Source organism: Neoarius graeffei, chromosome 1, assembly GCF_027579695.1.
Source record: "Neoarius graeffei isolate fNeoGra1 chromosome 1, fNeoGra1.pri, whole genome shotgun sequence".
NCBI lineage: Eukaryota > Metazoa > Chordata > Actinopteri > Siluriformes > Ariidae > Neoarius > Neoarius graeffei.
The window spans coordinates 7,001,833-7,024,319 of NC_083569.1; the positions used below are offsets into that span (position 1 = coordinate 7,001,833).

At 44.0% G+C, this 22,487-nt stretch overlaps 1 protein-coding gene across 4 annotated transcripts in view; it reads right to left on the reverse strand.

The window, feature by feature from the left end:
• The window catches only part of zzz3 (zinc finger, ZZ-type containing 3), a 39,263-nt gene that overhangs the window by 5,911 nt on the left and 10,865 nt on the right, over nt 1-22,487 (reverse strand). For 2 of the 4 annotated variants that reach the window (XM_060928990.1, XM_060928998.1), the window contains exons 2-11: nt 17,064-18,550; nt 12,090-12,228; nt 9,883-10,030; nt 9,043-9,167; nt 8,851-8,922; nt 6,719-6,820; nt 6,429-6,524; nt 6,190-6,339; nt 1,073-1,207; nt 643-743 (exon numbers count right to left, since the gene is read on the reverse strand). In XM_060928990.1, coding sequence (XP_060784973.1) covers nt 643-743; nt 1,073-1,207; nt 6,190-6,339; nt 6,429-6,524; nt 6,719-6,820; nt 8,851-8,922; nt 9,043-9,167; nt 9,883-10,030; nt 12,090-12,228; nt 17,064-18,487 — 2,492 coding nt within the window. In that variant the 5' untranslated portion in view covers nt 18,488-18,550. Of the gene's footprint in view, nt 1-642; nt 744-1,072; nt 1,208-6,189; nt 6,340-6,428; nt 6,525-6,718; nt 6,821-8,850; nt 8,923-9,042; nt 9,168-9,882; nt 10,031-12,089; nt 12,229-13,079; nt 15,762-17,063; nt 18,551-21,221; nt 21,263-22,487 lie in introns of those variants that run through there. The other 2 variants (XM_060928982.1, XM_060929008.1) reach the window with 2 other exon arrangements.

The window sequence follows — 22,487 nt, forward strand, 5'->3', positions numbered from 1 at the left end:
TGTGAAGACTTACAGAAAACGTTTGACCTCTGTCATTGCCAACAAAGGGTATATAACAAAGTATTGAGATGAACTTTTGTTATTGACCAAATACTTATTTTCCACCATAATTTGCAAATAAATTCTTTAAAAATCAGACAGACAATGTGATTTTCTGGATTTTTTTTTCTCATTCTGTCTCTCATAGTTGAAGTGTACCTATGAGGAAAATTACAGGCCTCTCTCATCTTTTTAAGTGGGAGAACTTGCACAATTGGTGACTGACTAAATACTTTTTTGCCCCACTGTAAATCGGAACAGAAACCCGTAGAGGAGGGGATACGATTTAACTGAATTGTTGACGGCGGACGCGACGCTATGCCACGCCATGCCAACAGCTCATTGGCCTTACAGCCAGATGCACTAAAACCCCCTTTTTTTTTAATCCTGATTAATAATATTGTGCAAATTAAATGACATTTTGCTGATTAACAGCATTTAAATCCATTGTCTGTCTTTTATGCTCGACTTCATCCCTCAGACGCCGTCGATATTTAACTCTTCGCATGAACTGCTCATTCGGTCAAGTGAAGCATGATGGTGTTCGATCATCTCGCTGTATAGTGTGGTGGTGGTGGTGGAGATAAACAGAACGGATCTGACCAGTCGGCGCAGTTGGCGCAGAAGTCGACGGCGCTGTCCTGCGGGCAATCCTGGCAGTGCCACCGTACACCCTGGATCGGCTCCATGCCACAGACATCACACTGGGGAGAGGAGGAGGAGCACAAAAACACACACACACACACACACACAAATGGAATATCTCTTTGGTGGCACCTTTGAACACATTGCTTTTATTTCGAAAAATGCACGACGCTTTCATCATCATGCATTATTATTATTATTGACTGCTTACGTGTTACATTACAACGCCAAAGCTTCGTACAGCAAGTTTAAATTGATGTATATTCATTTAAAAAAAAAAAAAAAAAAAACACACTTTGGGGACGTGCGGTTATTGGAAATTAATCCACTTCCGGATGTTAACGCCATGTCATCACTCTGTCGGTGATCATTTTCCATCCTGCTGTACCTTGTAGCCTACGTGCTGCATGAGGACGCTCTCGCTCTGGAGCTCGTGGATCTTCTGCTTCCTGAGTCTTTTTAGCTCCTGCAGCTCTTTGTACTCTGGCAGGTGCCTCAGCTCCACCGGGACGCCATCTTCATCCTGAAACGCAGGCATTATTAACGCGCCACGTCTCAAACGTACGCCAAGTCTTTCTGGTCATGCTCGGAGTTTTAAGGTTGATGCTCGATTAAAGGTTGGGGCGGGGCGTGTTCGCTCGGCTAGTGAAAGGGAAACTGTGACGCTACACCATGCAAAAAACACATCCTCGACAACCGTGTGCTTCAAACTTCTTGGAAGAAGCAGACGGGTGTAATAGTCAGGTGTCCCCATACTTTTGGACATGGTGTAGAAACACTTAAAAATATGCACCGGTTCATAAAAGCCTGTCACTACAAACTGATCAATGATCTCTCATGTCAAACAGAGAAGCAATTTTTTTTTTAAAACACAGCAGGTAAAAAAAAAAAAAAAAAAAAAGTTTTAACCCTCTGGGATCGCAAGCTTTGCCGGCGAAGCTCGGCAGGTTTAGAACGAATAGGTCATGTGTTGAGATAAATATCTTCGCGAGTTTGTAATCAGACAAGCATGATAAACATATTGACAGAAACTTTATACTTTCCTACGTGCCCACTGCCAAATATAGTTTTTAAATGACCTAAATTAGACGAAACATAAAACTTGTCACCTTACTTGGTCACACCGGAGTCAGAGCGCTGAGCGCCCACTTACACATTCATTAAATTAAAAAAAAAAAAAGGGGGGGGGGGGGGGGGGGGCTATTCACATGGTAACGGCATGATAGTCACCTTCACTCTTTCAGTATCGATTGGTTTCTCTTTTGCTGTGGGAACGCCCACCGTAAACAGGATAAAATCGGTCAGCCGCAGTTTAGGCTATTCGGAGGTAGAACTTGTTTCGAGATGGCGCGCAGATTTTATGCGCTTCGGACGATTCAGGACAGCGATTCGATTCAATCTCGAGAACTGCGACACTGATGATGCAGAGACTCAGATTGTTGGTGCGCCCGCGTCTAAGACGCACCGTTTCGAATAATGAACGCATTGTCGAGAGGGGCAGGGGCTAATATGGACGCGAGCATTTTATACCCTATTTGGAACGTTTCGTGGCGTATTACTTGACTTCATGGTCTCAATATCGAAAATCTTGCACAAATATGCAACTTCTAACAATTATCTGGATATTCGACAGATTTCAACATCGGATGAATTTGTTTTGACCGCCGCCATATTGAAGATACGTCGGACCCGTTCGTGTATTTACGCCGCCCTGTTTGTAGCGTCCCAAGCGAGTAAAACCTGATCCAAGTCTTTCGCTAGGTGGCGTCTTACGGTCTATGTACGAATATTCGAAAGAGACAAGAAAACATGGATAAGAAAAAAAAAATACATCTGTTTTGTCATTTTTCGGCAGAAAGAGAGTACATTCACCTGAACTGATACCCCTGATACCCAAGGTAATTAGTCATACTAGATTTACAACAACTACTACTGCAACATCAACTACAACAGCAACCACTACTACTACCACCACTGGTGACTACTACTACTACTATAGACCTACACCAAACTGAAAACAAGTTAATAAAATAAGTTAATGAAATTAGAAGTAGAGATGATTAGAGACGAGCAGAATTAGACCGTCAAAGCATGCAAAAAACAAACCCATTCTTGCGCTACAACCCCTGGCAAAAAGTATGGGGCCAAGCACAGGGGAAAAAAAAAAATGGAATCATGAAAAACAGACAAACAAAAGAACATTCAAAACATCACTAGTACTTAGCTGCACCACCTCTGGCTTTTATAACGGCTTGCAGTCTCTTAGGCATGGACTTGATGAGTGACAAACAGTATTCATCAATCTGGTGCTAACTCTCTTTGATTGCAGTTGCCAGATCAGCTTTGCAGGCCGGAGCCTTGTCGTGGACCATTTTTTTTCAATTTCCACCACAAGTTTTCTATTGGGTTGAGATCTGGACTATTTGCAGGCCATGACATCGACTGGATGTGTCTTTCACCAAGGAATGCTTTCACAGTTTTTGCTCTATGGCACGATGCATTGTCATCTTGGAAAATTATTTCATCATCCCCAAACATCTTTTCAATTGAAGGGATAAGAAAACTGTCCAAAATGTCAATGTAAACCTGTGCATTTATTGAAGTAACCACAGCCATCTCCCCAGTGCCTTTGCCTGACATGCAGCCCCATATCATCAAGGACTGTGGAAATTTGGGTGTTTTCTTCAGGCAGTCCTCTTCATAAATCTCACTGGAACGGCACCAAACAAAAGTTCCAGCATCATCACCTTGTCCAATGCAGATTCGTGATTCATCACTGAAGATAACTTTCATCCAGTCATCCACAGTCCATGATTGCTTCTCCTTAGCCCATTGTAGTCTTGTTCTTTTCTGTTTAGGTGTCAATGATGGTTTTCTTTTAGCTTTCCTATATGAAAATCCCATTTCCTTTAGGCGATTTCTCACGGTTCGGTCACATACTTGTACATTGACTCCAGCTTCCTCCCATTTATGCTTCATTTGTTTTGTTGTACTTTTTCGGTTTTCAAGACATACGGCCTCAAGTTTTTTGTCTTGACGCTTTGATGTCTTCCTTGGTCTACCAGTACGCTTGGCTTTAAAAACCTTCCCATGCTGTTTGTACTTGGTCCGTATCTTAGATACAGCTGACTGTGAACAGCCCACATCTTTGGCAACCATGCGTGAAGAGTTACCTTCTTTAACAAGTTTGACAATCCTCTCTCTTGTTTCAAGAGACATCTCTCTTGTTGGAGCCATGATTCTTGCCAATCCACTTGGTCCAGCACCCCTCCAAGGTGTGATAACTGCGCCGTTTCTAACTGCAGACTAACGAGCAGATCTAGACTGAGGCAGGTGTCAATTTAGGGAAAGGAAATTGACTGGGTGAGTCCTTATTTTCTACCTGAAAATTGAGCGATTCCATATTTTTTTTTCCCTGTGCTTGGTCTATAAAAGTAACATTTGCTGACTATCACAATGTATTTTCTTCGTTTATTTTAGTGTTTCTGAAGGCCAAGAAGGTGCACTTTGGAATGACTATTATTGTATCATGTTTGTGATCTCAGTTTGTTCTACAGAATAAAACATCTGAATGAGTGCTCATCCAAGACTGGTGATTCCATACTTTTTGCCAGGGGTTGTATAATTTACAAGGAGGAGATGTGATATATAGTAGCCTGTGGTTGAATTCCAAAATATTGCGAATTGAGAAGAGGAAAAAAAAAAAAAAAAAAAAAACAGCCCCTGGGCTGCCCCAGCTGTTCATTGGGCTCGCTTCGCTCACTAGGTTTGCTTCAACTGAAGGATAATCACTGGGCCCCCCATTGTAGAAATGGGCCCGTTTTTTTCCCCAGGAGGGGCCCTGTGGGCCCCTTGACCTGCAAAACAATCCGAGTCTCTGATGAGTGGTGCCTTTTTTTTTTTAAACTTCGACTCGATCCAGCCAAAGATCAACTCGAGTAAGTGTAAAGATTTCTTCCATTTCTGATGAGCAGATTGGTTGACATGCGTGCACTGTAGTGCATACACAGGAAAAATGACTGAGCAGTTTTCCCCCCCCCAGAGTTAAAAGTATCTTCCTCAAATATAGTTAATTTTGCCCCATTTTGGAGTTTAGAGTGGGAGTAAAATTACAGAGTAATAGTGTTGCGATTCTGAACCGAGTAAAATAATACAAGATGCACCGAATAAAGTCAAATACCAGATAAATGAAGGTGTTGTAAAAGGCAGTTTTAGAATGTGTGAGGGGGAAGAAAGAAAAAAAAAACCTTACTCATTGTGATGAACTGTTTTGGTCACTTGACCTGATGGGGTTAAGAGTTGGCAGTGAGAAGGGTTTTCACTCTTCTCATTGAATGGAATGGAATTTTTTACTCTCCTCGTTGAAGACCCCTCCCACTGCCAACCCTTTATCCCAAAACAACAGGACACAATTTTTTGATGGCCAGTTAATTGTCCAAATCAGTGGAGCAGATGTAAGTTTTTGTGCTTGATCCTTAAACAGAATCACCTCAAGTGGCCAAAACAGTTCGACACAATGGGTAAGGTCTAGGTTTTTTTAAAAAAAATTTATTTTAAGTACAATCATGACATACTGTACATACTACAGAGATATTATTGCAGCTGAACTTGTGCTGGAGACCAAAATACTGCTTTGATTTGCAGAGATGCCAACCTTTTGTGAACCCCCAGCTGGAGGTTCGGGGGGGCGCTGTAAGCCCCCCGAGAAAATTTTGGAAATTGGTGCTTTTTTAGGGCCATTCTGAGTGAAGACAGGTGACTAAAACACTCAATTAGCAAATACTCAAATAGTTGTACTGGAACATGTCTATTTCCTTTTTATTCCCATGATTAACGTCAAGTCACTTTGATTACTTTTAATTTTTAATCAACTTCCTTTCACTTTTAATCTCATCAATATCAAGTCAGATTACTTATTCAGTTCTGACTGATTTACTTCAGAAGATGACTGGTTCAGTTCCAACAGTTTGTGAGGTTACAACACCCCGACAGCCCCTCAATACCTAGTGACATGGGCTGCTCGACATTCCATCGCGGCATCGATAATTAATTCGCGCATGCGCAGAACGCTTGTCAACAAAGATGGCGGCGCCCATCGAAGCAAACTTTGACCATAAATACAGTCAAAATATTGAATTATCAAGCGATAATTGGCCTCAAATGTACCGAACACTGGCAAAATATCGTGAACCCTTATAGATTAACGCGTTTCGAACCGCATCCACGCTAAAATCGTATGAATCCCATATAAACTGAATAGACGGTCATAGCCTCGTAGTGCTACTGTCAAAAACGTCGTGACTACGCACGAATCGTAGTGATTGGCATCTCTGGATTTGTTGAAATTGACGCCAAAATCATCAGAGTGCCAGAAAATACCCTCAGACCCCAGAGGGTTAACTAGTATCCAAAACCAAACCTTACGAACACAACCTTAATATTGTTTAAATTAAAACTCAGTCATTTTTCCCCTCAAATCCCGCATGCCATTTAAAATTTGCTGACCGAATCGTGAGCCGTGCCGTCCTGCAGACTGCTGACGAAACTCGAGCGCTCGTCCTCGTCCTCCATGTAGACGGGCGGCTCGTAGGACGTGAGGAAGGTGGACGGCCGGTACAGGTGCTTGTTCAGGTGGTGCTGCCTCTTACTCGAGGTCTAAAGGGGGGGAATAAATACATAAATAAAAAAAAAAACAGGAAAAGTGTAACTGAATTATTATTATTTTTTAAAACCACATCACAGACCTTTTTGTTGTACATGCACAGGTTTGGAGTTCGTCCTGGGACCGGAATTCCCGCCTTCGTCAGTTTAATGAAATACTTTTGCACCCGGCTGGCGACCTGCAGAAGAGACGGAAACGGAAACTGCTGAGGAACTAAAAGCAGAACATTTTGCTCCTGCGTTAAAAACATGCGACGTGCTGCAGAGCTCGAGCCGTCGGACGTGGAGGGAGGAATTCGTTTGGGATGTGACCGAGCCGCATGCTGCCGTTTCGATACGGTGGAGTCGTGTATCAGGAGTGCTGAAGTGGCACCTGTTTGGCCGTCCTGTTCCCCAGCTCGTCCGCGATCTTCTGCCATCGCTTGGACTCCACCTCCTCGGGCGGGAACTTGAGCAGCAGCTGCTCCAGTTTTTTCTACAGAGAGCAGGAGAGTGTGCGTTAACTACATGGATGAGGACACGAGCTGCAGTTTACAGAGCACTGGATGGAAAACAAGCAAGCGCGTTTTAACGGAATAAAGCGTTTTTGTTTTTTTTTTAAATTCTGGAACACTTAGAAGTGGTTCAAAGTTAGATTGTACTTTTGTTGCTTTTCAAAGCTCAGCTGAAAACTGCTTTTTTTTTTAAATAACCTTTTCACAAAGCTGTATTAATGATGTTACTGCTTGTCACATGTTAGAAAGGAACGAGATATATATCCATTTAATTGTAAAGCATGTTTTATACACAATACAGTAGATTTTTAAAAAATAATGAACATACAGTGGTGCTTAAAAGTTTGTGAACCCTTTAGAATTTTCTATTTCTGCAAAAATATGCTCTAAAACATCAGATCCTAAAAGTAGATAAAGAGAACCCAGTTAAACAAATGAGACAAAAATATTATACTTGCTCATTTATTTATTGAGGAAAATGATCCAATATTACATATCTGTGTGTGGCAAAAGTATGTGAACCTTTGCTGTCAGTATCTGGTGTGACCCCCTTGTGCAGCAATAACTGTTGATCAGTCCTGCACACCGGCTTGGAGGAATTTTAGCCCGTTCCTCCGTACAGAACAGCTTCAACTCTGGGATGTTGGTGGGTTTCCTCACATGAACTGCTCGCTTCAGGTCCTTCCACAACATTTCCATTGGATTAAGGTCAGGACATTGACTTGGCCATTCCAAAACATTAACTTTATTCTTCTTTAACCATTCTTTGGTAGAACGACTTGTGTGCTTAGGGTCGTTGTCTTGCTGCATGACCCACCTTCTCGAGATTCAGTTCATGGACAGATGTCCTGACATTTTCCTTTAGAATTCGCTGGTATAATTCAGAATTCATTGTTCCATCAATGATGGCAAGCCGTCCTGGCCCAGATGCAGCAAAACAGGCCCAAACCATGATACTACCACCACCATGTTTCACAGATGGGATAAGGTTCTTATGCTGGAATGCAGTGTTTTCCTTTCTCCAAACATAACGCTTCTCATTTAAACCAAAAAGTTCTATTTTGGTCTCATCCACAAAACATTTTTCCAGTAGCCTTCTGGCTTGTCCACGTGATCTTTAGCAAACTGCAGATGAGCAGCAATGTTCTTTTTGGAGAGCAGTGGCTTTCTTCTTGCAACCCTGCCATGCACACCATTGTTGTTCAGTGTTCTCCTGATGGTGGACTCATGAACATTAACATTAGCCAATGTGAGAGAGGCCTTCAGTTGCTTAGAAGTTACCCTGGGGTCCTTTGTGACCTCGCTGACCATTACACGCCTTGCTCTTGTTGGTTGACCACTCCTGGGGAGGGTAACAATGGTCTTGAATTTCCTCCATTTGTACACAATCTGTCTGACTGTGGATTGGTGGAGTCTAAACTCTTGAGATGGTCTTGTAACCTTTTCCAGCCTGATAAGCATCAACAACGCTTTTTCCGAGGTCCTCAGAAATCTCCTTTGTTGGTGCCATGATACACTTCCACGAACACGCGTTGTGAAGATCAGACTTTGATAGATCCCTGTTCTTTAAATAAAACCGGGTGCCCACTCACACCTGACTCTAATTTCACCTTCAAATTAACTGCTAACCCGAGAGGTTCACATACTTTTGCCACTCACAGGTATGTAACATCGGATCATTTTCCTCAATAAATAAATGACCGAGTATAATATTAGTGTCTCGTTTATTTAACTGGGTTCTCTTTATCTACTTTTAGGACTTGCGTGAAAATCTGATGTTGTTTTCGGTCATATTTATGCAGAAATGTAGAAAATTCTAAAGCGTTCACAAACTTTCAAGCACCACTGTATGAAGAAAAAAATTAAGCAAATTAAGACAGAAAAATATATCATTTGTAGTAGAAAACAAACGACCTCAGATTAGTTTATTTTAAACAAAGCACTGCCTGATCCGTAAATTATTTCTTTTTGGTTGAATAAAGGGATGTTTGTGAGTGGACTGTCTCAGTACCTGCTCCTCCACCGTCCACAGCTGGTTAAACGTATCTGGTTTGTTCTGGTGATACGGTCTCCCTCTGATCATCTACACACACACACACACACACACCTGTTTGATATGAAACGCACATTTGATTTGCCGTCACCTAAACCGCGTCTCCGAGGCAGAGAGCGACTCTCCCGGCATGTAAATGAAGTGGCTCACCTGCGCCCTGGCTCCGAGCGTGCCGTGTTCTGGGGCGTCGCTGGAAGGCAGAGCCGAGTACAGAGCAGATCCGTCACTCTCCTTCTTGGAATCGGTCGGACTTTTTGGTCTTGCCGGTAAGCCCACTGGAAGCAGAGAGCATCGAAAGTCAATACCGGTGATCCAGAACAAAACACTCGTTTCTGACTGGTGTAATTATAGCGTCGCTCAGTGTCGTGCACTTGTAGAAAAATCCCGCCCCCCCTCCCCGATAACAGCACGACCTGAAATGCTTTACCGCAAAATGCGCCAACGAATACAATTTTCTACTTGAACTATTAAACGACGACCCCTCGTACCGCTGATCCTTACGATGTGGAAAACAAGCTCTCGTTCTTCTCTCTCTTCAATTTAATAAAACGCAGCTTATAAGATTACCGAGAAACCTTCTCTTCTCTGATGGCGTTCCTGCATCCAAAACCTCCTTCTTCTATAAACATCTCCCGAAAGAAAAACGCCCCACGTCAAGATAAGAGGGCAGACGCATCATTCTGTCAATCAGCTGTTACGACAGAAACCGACAGCGACCTCATTAACATATATAACGTAATACCTTCTGACCAATCAGAAATGAGAATCAATTAATTCAACAGTGCTCTCGGCTCTCAAGAAATCTTTCGTCGAAACGAAAAACGACACGCGGGGGGATCCCGGCTGCATCCGTTAAATTCGACATGCTCGTTTTGCATACGATATAGAACAGGATCGTTCGCATCATCTCGCTCGTATACTGGGTTACACTTGGGTTGGGTTCGACTACGTTTGGTGTACGAACCAAAACAGCAAACTGAACACGGATACCTTTGTCGAAGATTAACTTCAACCGCCTCGTCTTGCGCTTCTTGTCGCAAAAGTCCCTTTCGAAGTCACTGCGGCCTGAGGTGTATTGGTCCCATGCGATTTCGGGGAGCTGGACGACTCTCTGAGGACAGGGCAGGCCCAGCTCCACCTAGGAAAGGACAGAAGAACGAATCGGAGGAGTTTGCATCAAAAACAGACATGGTGGAAATTTTCGGAAGGGAACGCTCAACTACTGCTCTCAGAATGCAAGCAATCGAAGGAACAGGACACCTATTATGAACGTGGACTTCAACAAATAACGAACCCTCAAACAAGCGCAGCCAGGGATTTCAAACAGCATCCTGGTCAAGTCTCATTGTGAAATGGCATTTTGCTTCTTGAAATAGCGGCAAAATCCGCTTTGGGCGTTTCGTAAATACATTCCGTCGGTAAACAGGAAGTCGACGTGCGACAGACCTGAACATGGTATACGCTGCATAGAACCCCAAGCTGACGCTCGGCCCCAAATATCAAGCGGCTGCGATTTGTAGTTGCTGAGAAAAACCTGATGAAAATTTCCTAAATCCATGCTATTTCTGCACACACGTTTCGTAAAAACAGTACGTTGTCAGTAAACAGGAAGTCGATGTGCGACAGACCTGAAAACGGTAAACACGGTACAGAATCCCAAGCTGAAGCTCGGCACCAAATGTCAAGTGGCTACGATTTGCGGTTGCTGAGGAAAACGGCGTTTCGGATGGACGGAGATAGTATTATAATGAGTTTCATTTTTCACAAAAGATGTTTCCATTCTTATCCTTCAATCCAACTTAAATATAGAAAATGAACCTTACTTTGGTGTCTCTTAATAAAGCTCTTCCATACGGTTAAATATCGTCTATACGTGCTGACGAACAGCCGACGAAGCTCTTGGTGAAACCAAAAATTCAACCCAGTGTTTCCGCAATGTACAATTGGCTGCAGCGGGCCGCCGCACCTTGATTTCTGCCGCCGCACCTTCAGGCATTGAACGCGCATTTCGACCGCACAAGGCGGTAGCGCTGTAAGCGGCAGCGCTGCTAACAGCAGAAGTAGTGAACACGCATACAACATGGACGAAGACGGTGAAGAGGAAATATTTTCGCCCCCAGCCAAATTCAAGGCACGGATTTGGGAGCATTTGGGATTTACCAAACAGGACCTGGACATGACGCACGCAGTATGCAAACACTGCCGAATGAAAGTTAAGTACTGTGGCAATACTACAAATCTGCACCTCCACATGACCCGACATCACGCTAGCATTTCGCAAGTAAAGGATGCTAGTGGTAGCACAACGACAAGCAAATCTGATGGCGGGGTTTCAGACGAAATTTCCCCCAACATCACCAAAGGCTCAAAAAAATCGCTGCAGCACTATTATCGTACATATGCAAAGACTTGCGTCCGTACAGCTCAGTTGAAAACGAAGGCTTCCGAGAACTAATTGAGGAATGTGAACCACGCTACACTACAGCCTTGTTAAGGCCATGTTTTAAGTTTACTTTTATCAAAGCCATCTTTTTTTGCACTACAGCCTTGTTAAGGTCATGTTTTACATGCACTACAGTGTAACTGTTGCTCGACGGCAAAATAAAAAAATAACATTTGGGTATACATGCGTCTGTTTTCTTAAAAATGTATGTTAAGTAATGTGAAATATCGGGATATGTATCGCCTTGAAGACCATGTATCGGGATGCACATGTATCGCAATACGTATTGTATCGTGACCCCTGTATCGTGATGTGTATCGTATCGCGAGGTTGTTGGCAATACCCACCCCAGTTTCCTCCGGGTGCTCCGGTTTCCCCCACAATCTTGTGTTGTGAGATTTATGTTCGGGGGTGGGGGTAAGGGGTCGCTCTGGGGTTAGGTGTGGGGGGAATTTAGTCTCCCTGACTGTTTTCTAAACTGCCTTGCTCTGCAGGTTATGCTCGTTCTTTCAAGACTAGGTTTATTCATTTATTCCCTTACAAAGGGTCACCATTTTAGTGTGTGTTTTGTCAAAAAATTTCTCAGAATGCTCCCGTATCCTCGTACTGGGGTGGGACGTCTGAGCGCAGGTCTTGCCACCGCACCTTCAAACGTTTTCTAGGGGAAATACTGCAACCACTTCAAAAAAAAAAAAAACCCACTCATGAACCTTCATGGATCTGTCCATGAGCGCACACTGAGATAACGCCTCACCTGTTTCTGAAGCTGGTCCACGAAGGCAATGGGGTTGGCCAGGGCCTGCTTCTGGTGGCGAGCCAGTGCCTCCAGATCCAGGATGGCCTGGGTTCTCTGGGCCTCCAACACGCCGATGGTCTGGAGCAGTCTCTGATAGCTTAAAAGTGGAGGACGAGGACAACGATCAAGGTCCAAATCAAGGATGATCGACAGAGTCAATTTGTTTGTAGCATGGCACGTTTAAAAATAAATAAATAAATAAATAAATAATACATTATACACACACACACACGAGTGATTCCACGCTTATGGGTACTGAAATGGGGACATGAACTTATTTTTAAAAATTCACCTAAAACCATTTCTTTTTTTACCATCAGGTCACAAAACATGTAATCTTTAATGAATGATATGTTAAAAGATAACTTTAATTTTCTGAGATGTAATAAAAACATATTTATATGCCGAAGTCAGAACGTAACAGAAGTGTCGTGGACATATAGATTCTCAATTTTAACAATGTAGAATTACTTTTTGAAACATAGGAAGGTGATGTTTTAGCAAATATAATTAATAAACATGTGTAGTAGAATAAACATACACATTCTTTCAATAAGATTAACATGGTATATAGCTAGATTGTAATTAATTTGTAACAGACGCGAGATGGACAATCGTAACAGAAGTAATGGAACAGACATCATTTTGGAACTCATAGGCTTGACTTTGGCATATAAATGTTTTTACTACATCTCAGAAAATTCAAGTTATCATTCATTAAAGATTACATGTTTTGTGACCTGATGGTAAAAAAAGAAATGGTTTTAGGTGAATAAGTTCATGTCCCCATTTCAGTACCCATAAGCGTGGAATCAATTATATATTATATATTATATATATATATATATATATATATATATATATATATATATATATATATATTTTCAGTACCCATAAGCGTGGAATCACTCATTTTATATATATATGTTATCATTCTGCATTACTCACTGCGTGGGAGACAAATCCATGGTGCAGCGTGTAGTGAAGAGAAAAAAAAAAAACACGGCAAGAAAAACCCTAACAAACACGACTGGCGTGACATGACGGCTCGACAACTTCTAAGACTCGCAGACGGGTTCAGACAGAAGAAACTCAGCAACTCCTTCCAGCCTTCCTGCTTTAGAAGCTCAGAGGATCGATCCAATCCTGACAGGTTATTGACGGAAATCTAGTGCGGTCTGCAAGCACTCGATTTTAATGAGTGCGGAATGAGAAACTTGCTCAAACAGGAGTGTGTGTGTATCGCGTTTCCCTTCTAAACACGGCCAGATTAAAGGCCGGGAAGCTGTAAAGATGCTGCAAACGGTTTCGCATGATGCTGGGTCGAGTCTTGGACCGCGACAGGAACTGTACTACCGTCCAACTGCGGTCGCCTTGACTGAAGTGAGAAAAATCGCAGCCAAGAATCTGTTCCTGATAATAAAGTCGGTCGAATCAATCCCGTTTTCTACCCGACAAGTCAGTCATTCACACGTCTTCCTGCCTCAGAAGTCCAAGAGGAGATACAGCGCAAACCAAAAGCAGTTTTAGATACGATAAAACCAACCGTACCACCACCACCACAGACTATCAGGGACCAGCGAGGAGTTGAACAATAACACTCCGTCCATTTCATTTTGGTTTGAACGCTGTACTGAATCCAACGCTCCAGCACGACCAAAAAAAAAAAAAAAAAAGATTTTGGATAAGACGTGACTTTGTATTCACTGAAGCAGGAGTTAAGGCCTCTGCATGCTCTTGCGACAAGGCTTTCGCAGATAGCTTTTCGCAGACAGTTGTAATTTATCGTTGAGCGGGGAGTAACAGGCGTGCGCGATGTTATTCACCGCCACAACGCAAGGGGGCGCGAAGTCGCTAGGAGTAGTTGGTGGGTGTGGTTAGTGGTGTGTTTATCCTCCGGTTACTTATAATGACTAGAACTGGAGTCGTATAGATGTACGTACTTCCTCACTTCCTCGATCAACCGCTCTTCGTGCTGCTCCATCTTCGCTCGTGTTTTTAAAAATGCCGGTCGTGAAAACAAACCGAACCGGGAAAGTAGGGAAGCGCAAGTGCGTGTACAGCGGATGTAGAGTGGACCAATCAGAGCCCTCTTGTCTGCGAGGCTGTCTGCGGTAGTCACAATTTTTGGGAGGTGCGCGCAGAGCGTCTGCGAAGGGGGGGGGCTTCGCAGACGCCATCTGTGAGGACTGCGTTGTCAGCATAAATTGGCCTTTAAACCTCATCGCCGGTCCTTGTTTTGCCTTCTCTACCACTTAATATTATTCATGGTTTTCCCCAAAGCGTTTTAGCATATCTGCTCTGCCTACCGATACGCTTATACCGCTTTTCCACTACCAACGTGGCTGAGTTGGGCTGAGTCAAGCTGAGTGGGGCTGCATTTCGACTACAACCGCGCTGAACCGTGCTGGCTGGAAGTGGGTGGACACATTGGGTGGAGTTAGCGAAAGTGGGTGTACGTCACGTGATGTCGTTAGGCGGCGCAAACAGTGACATCAGTGATCTTTTAAGCGGTAGTCTCACGACCCGGATAGTAAACAATAAACATGGAGTCGTTAGTGTTGCTGGTCTTGGTGCTGTGGCTTGTTGTCACCGACAACGCCAACAGATACTGGCAAGAGCGCATAGATGAGGCGAGGCACATAAGGCTTCAGAAATTCTCGTAATTATTCTTCTTCCGGGTTTACAGATCCCAGCATGCTCGCAGGGCGTGTGTGGGCATGTGAGGACACTCCTCCTCACCAATCAGTGCACAGGGGAGTGTCTGCTCACGCCCCCAGCCTCACTCGGCTCGGTTTGGCTCGCTTCAGCCCCACTCCAAAACCGTGCGAGTTTTGGGTGCTGAGTCGGGCTGAAGCGAGCTGAGTCGTGCTGCTCTGAAGTAGTCGAAACGCGAGCCGTGTCGGGCTGAAGTGAGCTGAAAAAGCGTAGTGGAAAAGGGCCATTAGTCGCTTTAGTTAAAATCTGATACGCTTAGATTTATACCGATACGTTAAAGTTTCCTACCGACAACTAACAAGATACATCAGAGAGCAAATAACAGATCCATTTACATATTGATTGATATTGGTGTTAAACAAGCCGTCTTTTTTCCCCAATGTTTGTGTTGATTCTGTCAAAGTAACATGTCCGCGTGGTATGATGTAAACAAGCTAATCGTTGGCTACGTCAAGATCACGCGTTCAAACCGTCCAATAAAAACATCGAAAGAAAACGTCAGAAGTTTCCGATTCATTATAAGCGATCTCACTGGCTGCCGATGTCGTCCCCCACCAGACAGACAAAGCCGACTGACTTTAATAAGCTAGGAGAAGACTCGCTGGACAATTTGATCCACATCAGCATGGATGGCAGCGAGATGGACTATGAGAGGGCTGCCCAACATTGGTTGATTATGTACTTATAAACACTCTCACCAAGTCAAGTTGTCCAAATAATAATCAAGCATTTTTGGCAGTGTGATCCGAAATCACCGGGATCCATTTAACAAAAGGCGGCTCCGGATTATTCTTTTGTTAAAGGCTCACCGTGACATCACACTGCCAAATACGCTTATCATTATTATTTGAAATTATGCTACATTTGACAAACAAATTCCCTTCATGAAATGTGTTTAAAAGTACATAATCTTTCTACAAACTTAAACTGTAGAAATTAAGTTTTCTTTTCCTTTAAATACATGTTTTAATCTTAATCTAGTCCATTTAATAAAGCGCCAAAATTTAAACTTTATAATATGCCGTCGCCTTACTTTTCTTTTCAGTGCATCTTAGTTATTACGGTAATTGCATCCAAAACATTCGAAATCATTACAGTTACAGTAATACAGCAACTTATTTTACGGTGGCAGGTCTTAGGTTCAGATCCCTTTGTGATCAACAGGAGGTCGTCATGATGATCGATTCTCTTCATTGGAGGGCAGAAGATGGAGCAAACCGCTGTTCATATATTTTCATGCACGTTTTTGTTACAACGCTACTTGATCAGAGATAATTAAGGCATCCGTGTAGATTTTCAATCTATAACAAGACAGTTGAACTTTAAGGTGAAATTTCAAATATGTTTACATTAATACGATTGAGGTCAGAAATCAGTGAAACACTGGTAAAATCTATCCTATAATCATGTATCTCAAACCTCCGAGACCCTGAAAATGCACCGGAGAGCATCCATTTTCAAAAAATGTTCTTGGGAAAACACTGATATTTCTGACGCGTTGGACATGACGGTTTATGACATACTATCAGAGTTGGCGTGGTCATGCAGGTTCTCTTACCGATGGAGAGATTTAAAAAAAAAAAAAAGCACGGTTCATGTGGACGGGAGGAAATGGTACAAATTATGAGCATACAAATCAGAGATGATGTCCCAGTCCAAAAAAAAAAACCCTGCAACCGCCACTCATCTACCCCTTACAGCGAGTCTTGATGAAGACAACCAGACAAATTGAAGCATTTGCATTCAGACAACCTCCATTCGAGCGACTTGCCCTTTCTCCGAACCATACGGCTGATGCACTTGGCAGCGTTGCGTCCTGCTGCGTCGAAGGATGAACCAGCTGGGCGCGACCCAACACAACCTGTCCACTAACAGGCTGCGCCAACTGCCTTTCCATCCTCAGGCATCAAAAGTACCGAGCGTAAATCTCTGCTCAGCCCTCGGCTAAATGCCACGACGTATACGATAAAACGAGTCGAGTCAGGCCATGAGGCACTGTCCGTCAACACAAATCATAGCTCAAACCCTTTAAGCCGAATAAATGAACGAGCGGGCGGGCGCAAGGCAGACAAAACAAGAAAGCGGAGCATCTACGATCTCGCACGCTTGACGGGATTTAGATCAGATAAACGTCACAAATGCCTTGACGGTAGCGAAAATCTCACAACGGAATAACAAAAGACATTTTTCACACAAACATTCCGCTCCACGTACTCTTTGTTGTGTTTGAGCGCCAAGTGGTCCGACTCAAAATAGTAGACATCGGGATCGTCCTCCTCCACCTCGTCCTCCTCCGCCTGCCCGGCCGACGGCTCTTTGGCGGATCTGGAACCTCGACTATCCAACAAGCCAGGGTCTTCAATGACCTTGGCCCCGACGCGTTCGGAGAGTTCGCCATCGGCCTCGTTAACGAGACTCGGCCCGTCCGTCGGAGGGTCTTTATGGCAGGCCGAGTCATCCAGGTCGAGAGGAACCACCGCGACCTCCTCCTTCAGTAATCCGTTATCCGCGTGGGGGGAACCAGGTTTGGGGGAGCTGCATCTTGGCCCGCTAATACAGGAAGTGCGGCGAGGAGAAGTCCTCAAGGTGTAACGATGCTCTTGAGGCTCTGTGAAGGAAGGCGGCTCCGCGGGAAGCTGGGAGGTCAGCCCTGCTGTTTCCCCTGAGATATTTGAGCAATCGTCTGAAGGGTCCTGCAGATCCACAAGCAGGCCACCGTTCGTGCTCTCCTCAGCCACGTGCTCGTCCTGGACCTGGCCAGCGTCCCCGACCACATCGACCTCGACCTCAACCTCCGGTTCCAGAGACAGAACAGCTTCAGAGGCCTCCTCAGCTAAGCAGTTCCTCTCTCCGTAGGCCTGAGGGCCATTGGACTCGTCTACCTGTTTAAGAAGCGGGGATGTACAAGGCACGATGGGGTCCAGGGTTGAAGCTGCCACTTGGCTGCCGTTGGGCAGCGAGGGACTGTTTGTGAGCGTGGCAGGGCAGGCACAGGGCTCGGCAGGCAAGGCTGCAGACTCCAAGTCATCCTTATGGACCTCAGCCAGGCCATTGGTCGCCTTGTGGGACTCGCTGGCTGTCAAAGAAGGACCGCGCTCCTTCTTGTCCTCATCCTTTTCCTCCTCGCACTCTTTGTCGAGGCTGACAGACAGCGCCAAGCCCGAATCTGAGGGCGAGTCTGAAGCAAAGTCCGATTTAGAGTCCTCATCGTTGCCCTTGGCTGCAGCTGGGTCAGGGCTCTCCGGTTTGGGAGAAGGTTCCTCCTCGGTTCCTTGGGAATCCCCTGAGCGAGAGCACCGCTTCGCCCTCTTCAGGGAAGGGGAAGCATCTTGTCCTCCCCCAGCCCGAACTCTTTCGGAAGCGTCCGACCTCTCCGGCTCGTCTTTCTCGGAGACGGACAGGCCGCGTTTCCTGTGCGTCGGCAAGGACTCTCCTTCAGCTACCTTCCCAGACTGAGTCCCGGCCTGCTGGCAGTCCTGCTTCTTCGAGGGCAAGCGAGTTCTAGGCGTGGGAGGAGGCGAGGTCTCTTCCAGCTGTGCGATGCTGCGGTTCCTGAGGGTTCGGCCACAAAAGTTCTCGTCCAATCCATTTAACCCCACTGATGATCTTGTGACACGCGAAGAACGGGACGCGGCCATACTATGGAGGGTGCCTACTGACTCCTCATCGTGGTGCTCTCCTCTGCAGCAGAATACGGGCACCTGAAAAACAAGAAAAGTAAATTAAAGTTCCCAGCCATTAAGAACGATCGCAACCCCATCCCGAGTACAGCTTCGGGCTGTGACTGAACCAAACCGCAACGCAACAGGAAACTACATCCCTTGCTTTTCAGTGCCATACGTTTCACACGTCACAAATGAAATCTCACACTGTGCGTGTATTGCATTTCGTGTTTTCAATTTCAGAGCTCAAACAGACACGACCGAAGCATGAGCAGAGCGTGCGCTCCAAAACAGTCGGGAAAACGCTCGTCAGCGAGTAGCGTGAAGATAAAAATACCCCATCCCGATTGCCAGCTCATTTCGACACGTTTGAGTGAATTTCTCGCAGCGTCCTACGACGACAATTCACCGAATCCGCTTTCGTGACCGAGCGGGAAGGATCAGATTTGTAATTCGGGGCGGCATTGCAATTATATCCAATCACCGCAACTTTCCCGCAAGTTTGACCAATCGTTGGCGTCGTCTTGAGGTGACGTCGACAAACTACCTTCCGCCTTACTTCCGTGTATACGTTCAAGAGAAGCAGCATGTGCGAGTCAGTGTTTATGTAGGCTTAAATTCTGTTACTGAAAGTGTGTTATGTTTACAGTGAAGGACTGTGTGCACTTTACATTATTTTTTACTTAATACAAGAAGTTAGTGGATGCCAACATTTTTGCCAAAACGGTATTTTATTTTCCATTGTTTAGGCAGCTTCAGCATCATACTGTGAGATTCTGTTCAAATTGTTTTTTTTCTTCTATGAAGCCTGAGCCATTTATTTTATTAGTTTATAATTACTGTTTAATTTAGTCTTCAGGAAAGACTGCCTGCACACAGTACTAGTATTAATAGTTTTTTTTCTTACATGAAAGCTGAGGCAATTATATTTTAAGGTAACTTCATGTTGTGCTGTGAGGTTCTCTGCACTTTAACTTTTGAACCAACAGGTGCATTTGGATAAGTAAAGCCTATTTTTCTGCATTTTTGTAGTCCTGGTAATCTTTTATATTGGTAAAGTTGTTTATAGGACAATTTCTCAGTGTCTGTTTTTTTTAATCAAGAGTTTTTCAGTAATAACTTTAAAATAACATACTCAATTTTAATCACAAAAAGAGAAAATCGCAACAATTTCTCGCAACTTTCACTTCCTCCCACGATGTAATCGCAACAAAAACCAAAAAAAAAAAAAAAAAAAAACACCACAACTTTTTGGAAAAACCCACGCAACAATCACAAAAAAGGCCCGCGAAATCCTGGGAGGACTGAGCATTATGATTCAACACGCTGCAATTTTCTTGTGTCAAGAGCAAACTGCAAGTCCGCTAAAATAAACAAACAAGCCACGAACTGAATGCTGGCTCTTTTTGAAATACCATAGTTCACTCCGAGTTGCATATGCATGCTGCATGTGAAAATGTAATTCTACCCCCATTCTCTGTATTAGCTTATGAAAGAAAATAGTCGGAAAAATGAGCTGATCTGAAAAAGCCGTACGATCTTGCGTCACTTTGTAAATTAGCATTCATGGCCTCGCCCACCTTGGCTTGCAACCGCCCACGGGGAAGGAAGTTCGGATTTAAGCACGAGGAGAGATAGCAGAGCCAGTGTTGCCAGATTAGGCGGTTTTCAGTGCATTTTGGCAGATTTGAACATATTTTGGGCTGGAAAACGTCAGCAGTATCTGGCAACACTGTGCAGAGCCCATCTTGTCAGTAGCTAACGAAGAGGACCTAACAGCAAGTTGAAAACATGTCTGAACAAGTTCGTGCCTGTGTTATTTGTGGCAGTAACACATCAATTGGGGTCGACCGATAATCGGCCTGACCGATATATCGGGCCGATATTCTGCATTTTTAGGGTTATCGGTATCGGCCATAATTTCCACCGATATGCCGATAACATGCCTTTTTGCAGCCATTTCGTTCCTAACGCGACTGTCACTGCACGTCCTTTCCTGCACTCGCCTCTCTGAGTTCAAGAACACGGTCCTGCCCACCACAACATCCGATTTGTTTGGCACAAGAGATATAGCCAATCGACACGTGTAGCTAAACGCCGTGAACTGTTTCAAGGCGGCCGTACGGGCACTCGGGCAGAAGCGGCACAAGGGATACAGCCAATCGACACGCATAGCTAAACGCTGTGAACTGTTTCAAGGCGGCCGTATGGGCACTCGGGCAGAAGCAGATCCCACTTCAAGGTAAGGACACGCTGCTTTTGCCGCAATAAGTCACAAACACACAAGTTGCAAAAGCAACTTGTTGCAAAAGAGTTGCACAAGTTGCAAAAGCAACTTCATCTACTACTCGTTAAAATTGTCCATTTGCATCTGTGTAGCCAGGCAAACTTAGGCTACATCCACACGACAACGGCAACGAGATTTAAAAAAATATATATATATATCGCATCCACATGGGCAACGGATCAGTAAAATATCAGGTACATATGGCAACGCAACGCTTGCTGAAAACGATGCAATACACATGCCACACCTCTAGGTGTGCTGTAAGATGGTCCCATCAGAGTCACCACAACAATAGAAGTAGTAAGGACGCATGCACAAACTATTATGCGCGAGACTTCATATTAGCCACAAAGTCAGAAAAATCTGTTCGTAAAATTACATTGTAATGACCAAATACAATGAAAAGTATTTTTCCAGTCTCACCTGTGAAGGTAATCCCATGTGATCTAGTTTGGACGGCAAACCTGTTGGTACAGTTAAACACAGCACATGAATGAGGCATCTTTATTCTCCGCTTTGCCCCATCCAATATGGCGGGAAGGATGACGTATGATTCTACGCGGAAGGCAGTGTCTTTAATGGTCCGGAATAAATTGAATGCTACACGTTGATGGATTAATTTGTTCTTCTACGTCCTTTTTGAGGAATGTATTGTAGGACTTGAACCAACATCTGAAGAGGTGAGATTGCTCCTTTTTTCCCTATTTTTGCTGGCGGGATTGACTCTGCCCTAAGGGCTATTCTCTCACACTCACTCTCTCTCACTTTGCACCATTACACAAATATTCACAGTGAAAATATTTTGTAAGCGCGTTTCATGAACCAAGTTATAGAATTTGTTGACAACTCGCATCGAGTTCGTTACACTTCTACCCGGCATGAAGCACTGACAGTCATGTGGTTGTGACATCATCATAAACAAATCCGTTCTACTCATCCAGACGACTTCGCAACGGCGCCGTTGCCAGATTTTTCCACTCTGGAACCCGTTCTCAAAAGATTTCGTTTTGGGGCACCCAAAACACCGGTGCCGTGTGGACGTCAGGCCAAAACGATAACCAATTTTATCAGATTCACCTGAATCCGTTGCCGTGCGGACAGGGCCTTAGCTTACGGAAGGAAGCACTTGAATTAGCCTACAACCAACTAGTCTCGCTGAAACTACATGTAATGCTTCCTTCACTACAATATAATCCTCCTAAATTGGGAATATTAGGCTTGGGCATTAAAAGCATTAGAATGTAGATGGTTACTTGTTAAGTTGTTACAGAATAGGGAGTGATAGCCGACTTTACGTTTGATTTTACTTTTTAAAAAATGCTGCAGGCAGCTCCCTACACTTGATTTGTTATTTAAAAACTACTTGAAGTTGGTAAGTCTTACTTAGTTCTTAGTGTAAAAGAATCCAGAGTGTATTTTCATTTATTTTCCACTGAAAATGGTGAGCTGTAATATAGTAGGGAGTGATTTATTTTTTTATTGGTGAATATTTATTTTATTATTATTTTATTTCTCATTTTATTCTAACTAATGTTTGACTTTATTGTACAAATGCTGCTGGCATCTCCCTGCACAAAATTTCATGTTCAATTTTACAATTAAACATACATTTCATGGATATGAAGGTCTGTGTCAGTGCGTGTTGTTTAATTTCATGTGAATTATAATGTTTACATTTATTGGTTATCG